The sequence below is a fragment of the Cajanus cajan genome, chromosome 2, assembly GCF_000230855.2.
Source record: "Cajanus cajan strain Asha chromosome 2, NIPB_CcT2T_4, whole genome shotgun sequence".
In the NCBI taxonomy this organism is placed as follows: Eukaryota; Viridiplantae; Streptophyta; class Magnoliopsida; order Fabales; family Fabaceae; genus Cajanus; species Cajanus cajan.
The window spans coordinates 74999469-75018587 of NC_138518.1; the positions used below are offsets into that span (position 1 = coordinate 74999469).

A 19119-nucleotide genomic window follows, 5' to 3' on the forward strand; every position below is an offset into this window, starting at 1 on the left:
TTTTTTAAGAAATTTTTTGTTATTTCGTTAGACTCATTTTTAATTAAAAAGTGTTAAATTAATATAATATAAATTATAAAAACTTAAAATCGTAAACTAATAAAAATGATTAAATAATCTCAAACGTGTGGTTCAGTGGTAGGGGTTGATCCACGCTTAAGCAAGGTCAGTGGTTCAAATCCTGCCTTGTGTATGTAGCTGTGTTAAATCTTAGGTCAGTTATCTCACCCTTTGAGGTGTCTCCAACGTAGCGAGGAGATTAGTCACGTCTATCGACAATGGATACTCCAGGAACGGATCAAAAAAGAGAAAAATGATTAAGTTATATCTTATAAGAAAAATATTAAAAACTGATAAAATAGTTTATTTCAATTCATAAATCTTATTAAATCTGTTATTTTATTCTAATTAATTATTTTAAATTAAATTTGAAATTAAAAAAAATAATTCGGACCAGTTTAAACTAGAATTTTACTAGTTTTGGACTTGTTGGATCAGTTTGTGCAGATTATAAAACATGTGAGTTGTTGTTAGTTATTAGATAATTAAATTAGCAAACTGGTTAGACAAATTGATTGGTCTAATTTTAAAAATAATATTTTTGACACATTTTTAATTATATTTTAAGCAAGCTCAATAATAATAATGTATGGATGAAATGGGGATTGGAACAAGAGTGTTGTGTCTAATTAATTATAGATAGAGTGAGGGTGGAGAGTGAGATTGAGTTCCTTGTGTTGTGAGATGGTCATGGGGGTTAGCAACAACATCACCGCAATTCTGAACTTGATAGCGACCCTCGCTTCGATACCCATCATAGCCTCCGGCATTTGGCTGGCCTCCAACCCCGCCAACGAGTGCATCACCAACTTCCGGTGGCCCATCGTCATCATCGGCCTCCTCATCCTCCTCGTCTCCCTCGCGGGCTTCGTCGGTGCCTACTGGAACAAACAGGGCCTCTTGGCTCTCTACCTCTTCTCCATGGCGCTCCTCATCGCCCTCCTCCTCATCCTCCTCGTCTTCGCCTTCGTCGTCACCAGACCCAACGGAGCCTACCATGTCCCCGGAACACCCTTCAAGGAGTACCGCCTCCACGCCTTCTCCGCCTGGCTCCGCAACCACGTCACCGCCTCCGGAAGCTGGCGCAAGATAAGGCCCTGTTTGGCTGCTTCTGATGTTTGCACTAAGCTCGCCCAGAATTACCTCACTGCTCATCAATTCTTCAACTCTCATATCTCCCCCTTACAGGTACGTATTTACAAATTCAAATTATATTATAATTAATTAACATACTCTTACTATCTTCACCTTCACTTTTATTCCTACACCCCCACCACATCACATCACACCATCTTACAACGCTTTCAATGCCGCAATTTCAGATCCAACTAGCTAGGGCTCTTGAATTAGAACAAGGAAAAGGATTTTTACAGAATCCGCATATCCAACTAACCCTGGATCTACAAGCTTTTTTTTAATTCCATGTTTTTATTGTTGGCTAGTTTTTAACACTCCACATGATAGATAGTAAGTAAGTTATATAAATAAAATTATCATAATATATAGTGATGAGTAAGTTACATAAGTAAAATTAATACTACAACAGAATTTATATTAAATAGGTAAATTTATATAATATTTAATATATTCAACTCTGATTCTTCACACTTGAACTTGAACTCCAACATATATTAGATTCTGATAAGAATAAAGGATTCCTTGAATGAGGAACCTACAGTGTATCTATGTCCCAAGGGTTAGTTGTCAAGTTACTCGATTGTGACGGTGGTTGGGAAAGGATAGTGTGAAATTGTGCACCGCTTTCTAAATGGGACCAATGGAGATTCCTATTCAACTTGGATTATGTTGAAACTCTACACTACATACTGGGGCTATGCTCATCTGAACATGCTTTAGGTAAAAAAATATAAAATTGTCAAATTTTTGTTTGGAATTTAAGCTTTAACACCTAACAAGCACCACGCACCATAATCTGACTTATTGGCAGAACACCGAGGTCCATGAAATAAATCTAACCGCATTTTACATGAATTTTGATGTCTTAAAATCAGCGTGACTTGAGAATGCATGATTAGTAGAAGACATTAGACACATCCTTATTACCAGCGTGGATGACCATACATTAGTGCTGTGTGGGGCCTTTCCGGTATAATTGAGCCCCGGAAAGGTCTATGCAGCTGAAATTCACATGTAGAGAAATAATGCAAAATTTGACCCTATTAAATTAATCAGCTAAGAATAGTCAAGATCAATAATGTCTTGTCGTTATTGCACAGGAAGATAAAAAGTTACATTATAGTGGTGTGGTTTGGTAGTTGTTTTAGACTATTAATTAGTGTCATGTTTTATTAAATAAATTGGTTTGATTGGTGTTACAGTCAGGGTGTTGCAAACCTCCCACTGCTTGTGGGTACAACTATGTAAGCCCAATACTATGGACAAACCCTGCGAATCCTACGGCTGATCCAGATTGTTATTTGTGGAGCAATGACCAGAATCAACTATGCTACAACTGCGATGCGTGCAAGGCTGGTCTATTGGGAAACCTGAGAAAAGAATGGAGAAAAGCAAATATCATTCTCATAGTGGCTGTGGTGGTCCTCATTTGGGTCTATGTCATCGCTTGTAGTGCCTTCAGGAATGCCCAAACTGAAGACCTCTTCAACCGTTACAAACAGGGTTGGGTTTGATCTTTACCTTTCTTTCGCGTCTCTGTAACTCCGTTGAGCCTTTTTCTCTCTACTCTCTAGTGTATATATTTATTCCTTTTTGGCGTTTGGAAGTAATACGTGTTTCGTTGCATGCTAAGGAAAACAGAGAGTACAATATTCTAATTATCTCTCCTCTCACCGTATGATTACATTATTATAATGTATTCAATTGTTATTGTATATTTTTCTTTCGCTACTTAATGCAGCTATGTAATTACCTTTATGACATGCATGTGCGTACGCGGTATTCACTTTTTTATACACTTGATTTGATAAATGACAAGAACTAAGAGGGCATGCACCGACACCACCGATTGTAAAAAAAAGTGAGTGCTTTTGAATTTTGATGCTCTAAGATCCCCCATCAACGGACGCGTATTCTTTGGATGGTCGCAGTAGTAGAATACAAGAAACATTACTCAGTTCAATTTATGTTAAATATAGTGCAACACAGTTTCCAAAATCTCTATCGGACTACATGACTCAATGGACGATATTCATAGATGAATATTTTGTATACATTGCATGAATTGAAGGGGCGTTTGAGAAATTATTAGATAATTCAAATTATGGTTAATTTTCTTATACACCAAAACATTGTTAAAATAAATGGTTTGCATGTGCCGTTAAAAAAATGGTTTGCATGCACTCTTAATATAGGAGTATTTATTTATTCATTTTTTTATATAACCAGTCGAATTTACAACATGATTTAATCAGGTAAGTTCATAATCAGAAATACGGATCAACGTTTTGTATTTTGGTCATCTTCACGAGAGTTTTATCAAGGTAAATATTGATGGCAGTTCTATAAGCGACTCGGGAGTTTCAAATTTCGATGGATTTATTAGAGATTCCCATGGTCATTAAAAGATTGGATTTTTAGGGTATATTAGGATAGCAATGAATATGAGTGTTAAACTTATGATTATCTACCATGGGTTTCAAATAGTCTGAAATATGGGATTTAGAATTGTTATTTCTGAGTTTGATTCTCAGTTGACTCTACAAATGATTTCGGGAAAACATTCTCAATAATATCTTTATGGTTCAATCTTGAACAACATTGACTAATACATGTGTAGAAATTGGAATCTTGCCTTCAATCATATTTTGAGGTAGGAGAACCAATGTGTAGATTGGTTGGCTAAGAAAAGTTCATCATCTACTACCTCGTGGACCAAATGGGAGTTTTGTCATCTATCTTTGGTTTCAATGCTTAATGCTGACATGCGTAGTACAGTCTTCACTATAATGTAGTTTTTTTGTCTCTTTTTCTTCTTTTGTATTTTAGAATGATTTGAATACCTACAAAAATTAATTGTCATTTCAATTGTTCTAAATAATGTTATTTCAAAAAAAAAAAAAAGACTTTAATTTTTTTTCTAACTTCATCTACATCTTTTAGGGCTTTTAGCACTTTCATTAAGTGAAAAGAAGGAATATCAATGAAGTAAAAGGATACAATATTCTTCTCAAATTAAAATTGTAAACATTTAAGCAAAAACTTAATTGTAAACATTTAATGACTTTTTTCTTTTTAACTATATAAAAAACCTTCATAGTGTGTTTGGATGAGGAATTTTACAAATTCAAAGAATTTTAAATTCTTGGTATTTGAATTACTTTGATTTCAATTTCTATCATTCTTAAAATATTTTGTTTGAATGAGTCAATTCAAATTTCTTATATTTTAAATTGTTAGGTTGAATATGATAATTTGATTCTATCATAGTAAAATTGATTTTAAAAATATATTTATATGTTGAGATTTTTAAATTAAATTTTATAAAAATAAATATTAATCCATTTTTAAATATTTAATAATTTTAAATATTAATATTAGATAATATTTAATAATTTTAAAAATTAATATAAGATAATATTTAATAATTTTAAAAATATTTTTAAATATCCAATAATTAAAAGAATGAAGAGATAAGATAAAATATATAGGTGAAATAAGAAAAACAAATATGAGGAATTTCAAATTCTCCCATTTTTTGGAGAATTTGAAATTTTACTATTTTAAGGAATTTCACAAATGCTTGGATTTGAAATTTTACTATTTTACCATCAGCGACATTATTTTGAAATGGAAGGAGTTAATGGGTAGAAATTCACAGTTTGATCTACATCTCTGTTACAAGAGTACATAACGAATACAGGAACTGAGATCAGAGAACCCGGGGTTATAGACAATGGAGCCATTTATCGTTAGTTTAGTTGAAACCTTAGTGTGTTTGGATGAGGAATTTGAAATCCAAGCATTTGTGAAATTCCTTAAAATAGTAAAATTTCAAATTCTCCAAAAAATGGGAGAATTTGAAATTCCTCATATTTGTTTTTCTTATTTCACCTATATATTTTATCTTATCTCTTCATTCTTTTAATTATTGGATATTTAAAAATATTTTTAAAATTATTAAATATTATCTTATATTAATTTTTAAAATTATTAAATATTTAAAAATGGATTAATATTTATTTTTATACAATTTAATTTAAAAATCTCAACATATAAATATATTTTTAAAATCAATTTTACTATGATGGAATCAAATTATCATATTCAACCTAACAATTTAAAATTTAAGAAATTTGAATTGACTCATCCAAACAAAATATTTTAAGAATGATAGAAATTGAAATCAAAGTAATTCAAATACCAAGAATTTAAAATTCCTTAAATTTGTAAAATTTCTCATCCAAACACACTATTTGTAAAATTTCTCATCCAAACACACTATAAGAATTAAATATATATAAAAAACAAAGAGCTTTCTATGACTATGAAATGAAATATTTCTTCCCGCCTCCAATAGAAACATAAAAAAAAATTAAGAAAGTTAGTTTTTTTTTTCCAGCAAGTTAGTTCATTGAAAAAAGTTATTAATTTTATTAATTAAAAAGTTAATTCATTTAATTAAGAAAATTAGTTAACATTATCTAATTTTATTAAAAAAATATTTCCTTAAATTATCATTCGTTGAAAATTAATATGTCAGATAAAAAAATGCACGTTCGATTAAATGAAAAGTATTTTAAAAATGATGTCATAAAATAAGATAAAATTGTGAAATGCACTTTCGATTAAATGAAAAGTATTTTAAAAATGATGTCATAAAATAAGATAAAATTGTGTATGTCTGTGTATCTGCGTGTGTGAGAGAGGAGAGATCTATTTACTTTAGGAGTATCTATGACTTATTCCGTTCAATAACTCATGTTCTACATCAAATTTCAACGATTCAACCATTGAATTTAAAGTTTTTAATGCACAGATCAAATCTGTAAATTTTTAAAAATTTTGAAAATCATTTGATACTTTATTTCATTAATTAAAATCAATGTATGAAATGATTTTATAATTATCCATCAATTTGAATTAATGAAATGAAATATTAAATAATTTTCAAATTTTCTAAAAATTTGTAAACTTAATTTATGCATTAAGAACTTTAAATTCAACGATTAGATCGTTAAAATTTGATATAGAACATGAGTTATTAAACGGAGTAAGTTTAACTAGAGTTACTCCTAGAGTAAACGGATCCCTCTATATATATATATACCAAAGAAAATGAGGGCTAACCTCTTTGTAATCTTCCCTACAGAAAAAGAAAATACTCACGTGTAAGCACAAAAAAATATAAACTTGTTAAAAAAAATATTAACATCATTTAATTGCATCAATTTCATTTTATTCTTTTTTTTCCTGAACTACCCTTCATTAGAACTTAATATCAAAAAGGGAAGACAAGTCATTGAAAATAAAATCTCAATTAAATGAAAGATATTTTAAAAATTATAACATTAAATAAGATTAAATTAGTTGAAATTCATTTATATTTAATGTTCATGTGATTATTTTTGTTTTATATTCAAGACCAGAAATGGTACTGAATTAAAATAAATAACTTTAATTAAGAGTATTTATTGTAAAAAAAAAAATAGTGCAAAACATATTTTAAATTAATTTTTATAAAAAAAACACTTTTAATTTGGATGTCATAAAAAAAACAAAAAGAAGTAAATTTTATATTTTCAGACTAAATTCTCATGCAAGATAATAGATAGAATTTTGGATATTGTCATTATCTTTTTATTTCTTACAAATATTTTTTGCACAATTTAGTTTGAGATGGCTGTGTATTAAATATGGACATCTATTTTGTGGACATTTACACCTCTTCTGCTAGATCACTGAGTTCTCATTGATATTGTAACTTTTATATTTTAGAAAAACATGGTTTCGTTGAATTTACCTTAAAATTTGTAAGGATAAAAAATGTGAAAGAATTTGTATCACAAAGACTGAAAAAGGCCCAGCCCAACACATCTGAACAAGAAAGTATGAATATGAGGAAGTATGTAGCAGTAGTCAAAATGTAAAATATTTTTAACGTGATTGAATAGTGTTTGATAAATTATAGAAGTAAAAAAAATAAAAAAAATTATACATGCGTGGTTGTTAAGAAAATTTTCCTGATAACGTCTGAAAATTAGAGTATTATCACTAAAATAGAGTGGGAACTATTTAAGTTTTTTTTTTGGTAAATATTTTTAAGTGTGTAAGGCTTGACTTGTAATCTCACGAGTCAGCTGAATTATTACATTTTACTTCACGTGCTCATGTGAAACCAAATTTAGGTCAATGTTTCAAACATGACTTAATTTTTGTTTCTACCTATATTCTCCAATAGGATAGGATGCAATACAATAAAAAAAACAAATGAATATGGACACCATTTCCCAATATTATATTCTTTGAATAAAATATATGATACTCTCTTTATACTACGATACTTAATGTATTGGCTTTTAAAACAAAACATGTACCATAGTCCGTAGCATGCACAACACGAGTTAATCATAATTGGAAAATTTTCTTAATGTTGGAAATCCCAAGTTCAATAATTTGTGAGCATAATATTAGTATATATAACCGAGAATTAATTATCATTTTTATAAACTGATTTTGAAACGTTGAATTATATTTTGATCCACTTTTTAAAAATTATATTGGAGTGTATTTTAACCATTCTTATTATTAATCTTATTAAATCACTCACTATAAGATTTTTATTAGATTATTTTCATATGTCAAATCCTATAAATTTCATATTGGAAATGATCAACCGTTATTGTGAAATAGTGTGTCAGAGATTAATGATCTAATGAAGTCAATATAATTTATATAAATTGTGAATAATTATCATTTTATAAGTTAGATTTGTAAAATTGAATTATCATCATAACTTATTTTTTTAAAATTTAATAATTATTAGATTGCTGAATTATTATTTGAATGAATTTTATTTAAAATAATTATCAATATCAAGTGCATATAAGATATATTTTATGTATAAAAAAATGTAACAGATTGTAGATAAGAGAAAAATATATTTTCTAAATAAATGTTAAAAATATATTCTCAAACACATTATTAACTTATTTTTGTTATTGTTTGAAATTTATTATTATCAAATACATGTCATAGGAGTGGAAAATTTTATATAAGAGGAGAGTATTCTAATGAACGTAAAAAAAAGTGTAAAGAGTAAAATATTTACAAAATAAGAATATTTTAATTTATATATCAAGTGATTAAAAAGAAGTAATTTTGATGTAAAATAATTTACTAATTACAGTATTTTTTTTAGAGTTTTTCAAAACAAAAAATTGATTTATGTTTGTTTATAAGATATGCTATATCCTTCGAATCATATATCAAAATACTGAATAAAAAATTAACATTTGTTATTATTTTTACCGTTCAACTTTTATGATGTGTGTGCTCAATTAATTTTTTGGTTTATTCTTCCGGAGGATGTAACATTTTTTTTTTGTTTATTATTAGCATTTTAGTAATGTATATATCAATTTTTTATTTTATTTTATAAGTTTATAATAGATATTTTTGAAAATACAAATTTATGTTATAATTAAAATTTATAAATAGATATTTTTTATCATATAAATTAAAATTTTAATTTATGATAAATAATTTATATTATAATATAATAAATTTTTAATTTTTAAACAATTAAATATTAAAAATAAATTTAAAAATAAAAAATAATTGATTAAAAGTAATAAGAAATTAGGAAATATTTATAAAATATTTTTGTTGACAAAAATAACTACAAACACTCTTGTTAAAATAATTTGTAATAATATTCTCACTGAAGATAATTATTTTAATTTATATATATGGATGATTATAAATTATAAATCATTTTAAAAAAATATTTTTATGAGAAATAATTCAAACAACTTCTTATTTTTATCAGACTATATATTTTTTTAGCTTTTGGTTATTTTAAAAAGTTAAAACAAATGCATGAAAAACTTTTAAAAGCAATTTTTTTAAAATATTTTATTTATAAAGAGTTTGTAATAAATGGATCCTTTATTTAATTTAATGAATTCATTCATTCGTAATTTTATATTTTTAATAAGTTTTGAATCAATAACAAAAGTATATTAAAAAATGTACGAGAAAGTAGGGGTCAAACTTTTTAAAAAGTAATCGCTTCAAAATAAATTTATTGAGGTGATAATTTTCTTTAATGGTGTAAGTACATGAATAATATGAATACTTCATCAAAGCTTCCGTTAATTTAACTACATCAAATGAGAGTCAACTCCCTCTTGATCATAAGTTAGATGCATATCTTCGACGCTTAGAGGTGGCAGCAAATCATCATCAATTTTTAATACTTCTATTGGGAACTCCACATTTCAATATTTTATGATATTTAAAGCTCTCAGTTGATAAGAAAATAATTTACTTGATCACAGTCGACGTAAAATTTACAAATTCGCACTATGACTCACTCAATTATAACATCAAAAGTATTTGACATTTTAGATGATTATTTCCACTATTTTTTTTATAAATAATTTACGTAACGATGTATTTAATCAATGATCAGAAACAAATTTTGCATATATAAACAACTAATACAATTTTTGTATAGTTTATTTCAAAAGTGTAATTGTAACGACCCGGCTGGTCACTACACACTACACCTACACCTGAAACCGGACAGAAAGGAACAAGTGTATACATATAGTGTCTAGAATATACATATATACATGTCCAAGTCTGACTAGATTCAAAATGTACAAAAATACATCCAAAGCTACTACACCAAGTAGTCGAAATAACAAAACATCAACAAGGATTAGCTCCGCCTGCCAGCTGCAGACTCACCACTAGCCACCAACCTGTCCCTGCTCTGCTCCCATACATAGTATGATCATCGCAGTCCAAACCACATGGAAACAACAAAGGGTAAGCTAGTGAAAGGAAACAACATATATATATATATATATATATATATATATATATATATATATATGTGTGTGTGTGTGTGTGTGTGTGTGTGAATAGAAAACAACTACAGTTATCAGCACATCAACCAGCTTAACAACATCAACTTAAAATACCACAACATTCAACAATAACAACACACATCTCACATCATTAGCATACAACTCATCAGCCATACAGCATAACTGCAATAAAACATACAATGCGTCGTCACGCATATAAGTTAGTATTGGTCGCTTGTAATCGGTATAGCTCGACCTGGCCCCTATACCGTGGTCGCTTTGTACACGTGTGCCTCGACCTTGCCCACACACAGGACCACTAAGACTTAGAGGAGAACAGCAAGTTACCACTCCAAGGGTCAGCTTTCCAGGGAGGGTTTTCAACAAATTGGGCTCCAAGAGCACCACAGCCACTCAATCCACACAATGGGATGAGGAAATTTCGAAAACAACTCCTCTAGTCTTAGTGATCAACAACTCAGCCTTTCGGCCTACATCACCTCAGCCTTTCGGCCTACAACACCTCAGTCTTTCGGTCTACAACACCTCAGCCTTACGGCCTACAACACCTCAGCCTTTCGGCCTACAACACCCCAGCCTTACGGCCTACAACATCCAGTATCAACACACAGTACAACACAACTGTACAGCTCAACATATCAACTCACAACAGTATATAACTGATACAGCTCAACATATCAACTCACAACAGTATATAACTGATACAGCTCAACATAATCAACTTACAACAGTTTATAATTGATACAACTCAACATATCAACTTACAACAATTTATAATTGATACAACTCAACATCAACAAGCAACGTTAACCACAAGTCATCACATTATAATCAACAGCTCAGCTCAACAACATTCATCATTAACAACTTATACAACATACAACATATTCAACACATAATACGGCTCATCCACCTTATTTACAACTCATCTATCTTGTCAAATTACTCATCCAAACAACACTAATCAACCTAAGCACCTAAAACAACTTTCAACTTAACCAAATCACTAAATGTGAAATGGCAACCTTCACAGAAAATAGCGTATCAGGAGTTATACTACTCCTACCATACTCATCCTTATCTCATATGAAAGATAAGAAGATTTCCTACAACTCTCAAGAAGACACCAAGTCCAAATTCCTTCATCTACCTTGTTAAAAATTCTAAAAACCGCAACAGCTATGAGCAATGCTGGCAGCTTGACCCCTCTTCACTATAACAGCCATATCTGGAGTTCTAGAACTCCTTTTTGGGTGATTCCAATGCCATTGGAAATCTAAGATCCAAGGCTACAACTTTGATGAAGACTTTAAGACCAAATTCGGTCATCAAGACCCACCGCTGCAGCGATCAATCCAGAACTTTAGCTGCAACTCTCTGCCAGTTCAATTTGCCTTCCACAGCCATGGCTGCAGATCCACGGCCATAGCTGCAAGTTTCTGCCACTTCAATTTTTCTCCACAGCTATGGCTGCAAAACCACAGCCATGGCTGCAAGTCTCTGCCATCACGTTTTTTCTTCCCACGGCTATGGCTGCAAATCCACGACTATAGTTGTGGGTTCCTACAAGTACATTTTTCTTCCACGGCTATAGCCGTGATTCCACGGCTATAGCTGTGGGTTTCTGAACTTCCAAAAATATCCATGGATTTCACCTTCATTTTCACTCAAAACTGTTAATGAGGGAATCAATTACGATTACTGTTTCCTATTATATATTATGTATTTTAGGAATAGCAATCAATTTATTTATTACATATAATTAGACTTCCTAAAAATTAGGAATTAGATTTATTCTATCATAAATAATTGAAAACATCTTTGTACTATTTATTGAGAAGAAGGGAATGAGATAGGGATCAAAGGCCAACTTTTCTGACATGGTATCACGAGTACGGTTTTCTAGCCTGTAATTATCTCTCCGTCCGTTTAGGGCTCGTGCCTCTGGTTTGTGTCTCAGTCCGTGCTTCTCTCAGCCGTTTAGGGCTCGTGCTTCTCGTTCGTGTTTCACTTCTTGTTCGTGCTTCTGGTTCGAGGTTCACTTTTGTTTTCTCCCGTTCTTGTTCGTGTCTTCATGGCTATGGAGAATTTCTGTATCCGTTTCAGCGGCAAAAATTATGCTGCCTGGGAGTTTCAGTTCAAGATGTTCGTGAAAGGGAAGGGGATGTGGGGTCACATTGACGGGTCCTCTACTGTCCCCACAGACAACGCTGCTTTGACAGCTTGGGAGACCAAGGATGCACAAGTTATTTCTTGGATTCTTGGTTCCATTGAGCCTCAATTGGTTAATAATCTGCGTTCGTTTTCGACTGCCAAAGCCATGTGGGATTACTTGAAGCAACTTTACAATCAAGATAATGCTGCAAAACGCTTTCAGCTAGAGCTTGACATTGCAAATTATAAACAGGGTGATATGTCCATTCAGGACTATTACTCTGGTTTTCTTAATTTATGGGCAGAGCATTCAGCCATCTTACATTCTAAGGTTCCTACCGAATCACTACCTGCCATTCAAGCTGTTTACGAGGTTAGTAAACGTGACCAATTTCTCATGAAACTTCGCCCAGAATATGAAGCTGCCCGTGCTGCACTGTTGAACCGCCATCCGGTTCCTTCTCTAGAAGTTTGCGTTGGTGAATTACTTAGGGAGGAACAACGCCTACTTACCCAAGGCTCCATGTCTGATATTTCTGATAATACGATCGCCTATTCTGCTCAAGGTCAAAGCAAAAGTCGTGACATGCGGCAGATCCAATGTTTCTCCTGCAAACAGTTCGGTCATATTGCTCGAAATTGCACTAAAAAATTTTGCAACTACTGCAAACAACGTGGTCATATTATCACCGAGTGCCCCACAAGACCAGCAAAACGTCCCTTGAAAGCCTTTACTGCCACGGCTGGTTCAGCATGTCCCTCTTCTGTTCCTACACCCTCCGACAATAGTGTTTTGACTACGGATATGGTGCAACAAGTGGTACTATCTGCTCTTTCTGCATTAGGCATCACGGGTAAGTCTACTGCCACTTCTTCCCCTTAGTTTGTTGATTCTGGGGCTTCTAATCATATGACTGGATCTCCTAAACATTTGCACAATGTTCACTCTTACAATGGCACCGAAAAAATTCAAATTGCGGACGGTAATACTCTTTCTATAGCTGCTGTTGGAGACATTAATTCTTTCTTTCAAAATGTACTTGTGTCTCCTGGTTTATCGTCCAATTTAATCTCAGTTGGTCAATTGGTGGATACTAATTGTGATGTTCATTTTTCTCGGGCTGGTTGCTTGGTGCAGGATCAGGTGTCGAAGACAGTGATCGCGAAGGGGCCTAAGGTGGGGAGATTGTTTCCGCTTCAATTTACTTCTCCTAGTTTTTCATCCTTTGTTTGTAATAATGTTCCAAACACATTTGTGACTTGGCATAAAAAATTGGGACACCCAAACTCTATTGTTTTGTCGCATTTAATAAAATCTGGTTTGATAGGCAATAAAAATATTATTTCTTCTTCGTCACTTCCTTGTTCTGTGTGTAAACTTGCCAAAAGCAAAACTCTACCTTTTCCCTCTTCTGCTCATCGTGCTGATAAATGCTTTGATATTATTCATAGTGATGTTTGGGGTGTGTCTCCTGTTTTATCTCATGCTCAATACAAATATTTTGTGACGTTTATTGATGACTATAGTCGATATACTTGGGTTTACTTTCTTAGATCCAAAGCTGAGGTTTTCACCATGTTTAAGACCTTTTTAGCTTATGTTGAGACCCAATTTCACACCAAGATTAAGACCTTGCGTAGTGACTCTGGCGGGGAGTATCTTTCTCATCCATTTCAAAAGTACCTTCAACAACATGGGATTATCTCTCAACGCTCTTGTCCCTATACACCTCAACAAAATGGCATTGCAGAACGTAAGAATCGCCATTTGCTTGATGTCACTCGGTCCTTACTTCTTGATGGCTCTGTTCCACCTAAATTTTGGGTTGAAGCCTTATCCACGGCTGTTTTTTTGATCAACCGTCTTCCCTCTCAGGTTCTTGGGCTTGATTCCCCTTACTTTCGTCTATTTAAGGTTCATCCTGATTACCATAATCTCCATCCTTTTGGCTGTGTTTGTTTTGTCCACTTACCACCTCTTGATCGTCATAAACTTGGGGCTCAATCTGTCCAATGTGCTTTTCTTGGTTATAGTTCTACTCACAAAGGATTTGTGTGTTATGATGCCACTGCTTCTCGCTTACGCATATCTCGGAATGTGGTTTTCTTTGATCATCAATATTTTTTTCAGTCTCCTATTACTTCTAATGGCTTTGTTTCCCTTCCAAATTTTTCTAGTGGTTCTCGTCCTATAGAACGCTTTAAACCAGGTTATGTTTATGTTCGGCGACAGCCTACCCCGCCCCTTCGTGATGCTGATTCGCCACCTGAACCTGCTTCGTTAGCAGAAAGTAGATCCCGACGCGTTATTCGTCCCCCAGATAGGTATAGCTTTGGGGCTATTTCTCTTACTGCTACTTTATCTGGTATATCTATTCCTACATGTTATTCACAAGCAGTTAAGGATGCTCGTTGGGTGAAAGCAATGCAAGAGGAGCTTCAAGCCTTACAGGAGAATTTCACATGGGACATTATTCCCTGCCCACCTGGTGTTAAGCCTATCGGCTGCAAATGGGTGTATTCTGTGAAGTTGAATTCTGATGGCACTCTTAATCGTTATAAGGCTCGATTGGTCGCCTTGGGTAACAAACAACAATATGGGGTGGATTATGACGAGACATTTGCCCCAGTGGCAAAAATGACTTCCATCCGCACAATTCTATGTCTTGCTGCCTCTCAAAGATGGCCACTTCATCAAATGGATGTGAAGAATGCCTTCCTTCATGGTGACCTCATAGAGGATATTTACATGACTCCACCTCAGGGCTTGTTTTCTCCTTCCCCTAACGTGTGCAAGCTAAAACGCTCTTTATACGGCCTACGACAAGCACCTAGGGCATGGTTTGAGAAGTTTCGATCCACTCTTCTTGGATTCTCCTTTGTTCAAAGTCAATATGATTCTTCTTTATTCATTCACCATACGACAACTGGTATTGTTCTTCTTCTCATTTATGTTGATGATATGGTAATTACGGGTTCTGATCATACATCCATCCAGCATCTTAAAGAGCAGCTCAAGGCTTCTTTTCATATGAAAGACCTCGGTCCTCTTCGTTATTTCTTAGGTCTCGAGGTTTCCATGGACTCTACAGGTCTCTTTCTCCATCAACATAAATATGTTGAAGACTTGATTTCTCTCGCCGGTCTCCACTCTACTACACCGGTGGATACTCCTCTTGAGATTAATGTTAAATATCATCGTGATGAGGGTGATCTTCTATCGGATGCTTTACTATATCGACAGTTGGTAGGTAGTCTTAATTATTTGACGATTACCCGCCCTGACATTGCTTTTGCAGTCCAATGATAAGTGTCTAATTAGTTTGATTTAATACTCACTTGAGACACTTATCTAGCACATTTTGTGTACATATTGATATTATTTTTATCTATATATACTTAGAATCAAAGAGGTGCTTTTGATTAATGTTAGTACAGGGAATAGGAAGCCTTTGATCCAATTTGGTGCTTATTTTGTAGGTTTTGAAACCTGGAGAAGAATGGCTCAGCCATTCTAAAGCGCTCAGCGGAATCAGGTCAGAGAACTTCCCAAACTCAAGGCGCTCAGCCACTTCAAAGCGCCCAGCAGATTGGCCTTAGAGGAGAAGGAGTGCTCTCTGCCTTCAATCCGCTCAGCCATTCCCATCCGCTCAGCGGATTTCATCCAGGAACAAGGGGTGCTCTCTGCCTCTAAAGCGCTCAGCGGATCTCAGGCGCTCAGCCCTTGAGGTTTCTTCATGGTGAAGAACTCCCAATCCGCTCAGCCGTTTCAAGGCGCTGAGCGGATTCTTCTCTTCCTGCCTACTCTGTTTTAATTCTAGCAATTATAAAAGGGCAGGGGAGAGAGAAAAGGAAAAGGGGAGACGAAAACAAAGAGAAAAACAAGAGCGGGGAGCACAGGAGGAAGAAAGAACAGAGTGGGAACGAAGATTTGGAGGCTGGATCACTTGGGAACGAGGATCAACTCCTTTTTCTTCATCTCTTCCTTTGTAATTTCTTCTTCCACTCCTTTGATCTTGTAAATGGCCATGAGGGGCTAAATCTTTGAGGATTGGTCTAGATGTAACTACTAACTCTTCTTCTTCTTAAATATATATATGCATTTCATTTTCATTACTTGTGTTTGATTCTTCTCTTAATGCTTATATCGGCTTGATCACCCGTTGTATGATTTTTGGTTTTTGAATCCGGTTGGAAAACGTTTTTGAAAACCCGAACTGAATCTTGCACCTAAACATCTCTTGCTCTAGGAATAGACTTGATTTGTTTAGTCACCTTGTTCAAGTCATTGCTCTTAATGCAAAGTGTTAATCATAAAACATAGAGGAATCATGTTTTAGATTAATTACTTTAGGATTCAATTTTGAGGGATCTTGTTGAATTACTAAATGAACGTGGAAGTCATGAAGATGAAATCATATTTATTTTAAGGAAATTTAGGAGTTAGCAAGTGCTCTAGGGTCCAATCCTTGTTTCATATAATTGTTCTTATAACTTTTACATTACCGTTTTAATTTTGCCTCACATTAGCTCACTTCCAATCATATCAACATCTCTATATTAATCATTAGAGTAAGAATTACTAAATTCTCAAATCCCTGAGGACGATACTTAAATACTACATCGAAACTTGGTCCGCTTGCCAAGTGGAGAGATTGCGAAAATCATCATCAAGTTTCTGGCGCCGTTGCCGGGGATTTGGTGTTATTTAGTAATTCTTGTTCTTGTGATTTTGTAATTTTGTAAATAATTTAGTTTGTGAATATTTATAATATATAGATATATTTGTTTTGTTGTGTTTTGTGGACTCACCTATATATTTACAAGTCAAATCATATGGGGCTATTGAACTTGAAAATCCTGCCACTGGAAGGATTTGGGTAGTAAATGGTCAAAGGCTCAAACAATATTTGGGTGGCGAGGTGAAAGACTCACCACCATTACTTATCTGAAGGAGCCATGGTCATACAGGAAGTGTCAAGCTAATGACAATAAAGAAGCGCTTACTGGGAGGCAACCCAGCTATTTTGGTTTGAATTCTCATTTTCATTTTAGTTTAATACTTTACATATGTAGTTATGCTTTTGAAGAGTTGAGTTTGTGATTTGATGTTTTGATGATGCATTCTATCAAATGTTTTGTTCCTTCAACATTCTCTTCTCTTGTGTTATGTTTTTTATAGTTTATTGAAGGTAACTGGAAGTGGGAGTGTGAAAGGAGAACAAAATGTGCTTCTTCCAGGTAAGTTTACAAAACTGACAAAACGGCTCAGCCATTAAAAACGGCTCAGCCGTTTGGCTGCAGTGTCTACTTTGTAGATAAATTTTCCTCACAGGGGGTAAACGGCTCAGCCGTTTCAAGGCTCTCAGCCGTTCATATCAGCAAAACATTTTAGTTGAGATTTCTGCATCAAATGGCTGAGCGTTTTCAAAGCGCTCAGCGCTTTTCTTTATAATGCTCTCTGTACCCAAATGGCTGAGCGCCTCAAAAAAAAATTTTGAGAAAGACCAATCCAAGAACAGAAAAGAAGTTATCCCTTTCTCTCGCTTTCTTCTCTTTCACACACACCATCATTCTCTTTGATTCAAGGTAAGTTTTAAGTTCTCTCTTTTGATTTCTGTTGTGCTTTCATGCAAATATTGTATTAGTATCTAATGTGTTTTGTGTCCACTTGTGGTGATGACAAAATTCTTTTTGGGAATCAAATTGATAATCTTTCTGGAATGAGCATTTTCATGGTTCAAGTTTTCAATGAGCATTGTTTGCTAATCTGGAAATCTACATTGTTGCATAAGTGATTGTACATTTTTGACTTTAAGTATGTGCTTCAAGCATGTTCAAGTGAAGTTGAAATGAGTCTGAAGTTGTTGATGTCTAGGGCACTTAACCAAGTCGTGTGAGGGAGTGAGCCAAACAGTTAAAATTCAATCATTGAGAGTCATCACTGATTCATGCAGTCAGTTTTGTTTGAGTCTCCCATGAGTTACAGTTAAGCTATGCTTGGAACTTACTAAGGCAATTGTTTATTATATGTAGCCAGTAGCCAAAAAAGCCAACCCATGAACTACATAAACCTTTAATCAAACAGTTTTGAGCCTAAACAGAACCCCTAAGCTTAAAAAGAAAAACCATGATTGTCCTTAGCCTTGTTGGTAAGAGACATTCTCATGAAACAAGTGGGTTTTGAACCAAGTTGGGGGTAGCGTGTATGAAGAGATCATATGGTTGGAGCTGAATTGTACAGGCAAAGTGTGTTTCTTGTGTATATCCATTACTTTAAAAAAAAAATTTAGAGTTAATTTTATAATCAAGGTTCCTTGTTATCAGTTCATCAATTTGTGTACAGTCTGAAAGAGAAGGAACCAGTAAATTCAATCAAAAAGAGGGATGAAACATAAAGAGTCAAGAGAGTTCAAGTTAGTGCAAGAATTTGGAATTAACCCATATGAGTGAGAATGTCTCTTGTCAAACAGGCCTTTAGTTTCCTAAAGAAAAACCAAATCTCTGATAACCAGGCCACATTACAACCCTCTTAAATCCTTAGTGATTCATGTTTAGTTTTAACAACAAACTTGTGGGAGACGGGTAACAAACCAGACTTAGCGTGTTTTGGTGCATGAAACGAGAGAAACAGTCACCCTTCACAGAACACTAAAGAGAGATACACATTGGTGAGGAAAATTTTAGTGCCTTTGATTGAAAACAATGGAAGATGAGTAGATGTTTCCCTTGAGTATGCTTGATGTTCATAATTTTTGTTATTATGTGGGCACCATTTGTAGTAACATGTACTCACTGGATTTTGCAAACAAGTCCTTATTGGAATCTTTGAAATCATGTAAATGCATTAACATATTTTTTGGGTGAA

At 33.5% G+C, this 19119-nt stretch overlaps 1 protein-coding gene across 1 annotated transcript; it reads left to right on the top strand.

Annotated features, from left to right (window-relative positions):
* The first annotated feature begins 652 nt into the window (after positions 1-652).
* On the top strand, positions 653-2960 carry TET2 (tetraspanin2). The gene is made up of 2 exons (XM_083069060.1): positions 653-1248; positions 2400-2960. Exons 1-2 carry the CDS (start codon positions 745-747, stop codon positions 2709-2711), a joined length of 816 nt encoding a protein of 271 aa, XP_082925186.1. The 5' UTR covers positions 653-744; the 3' UTR covers positions 2712-2960.
* The last annotated feature ends 16159 nt before the right edge of the window (positions 2961-19119 follow it).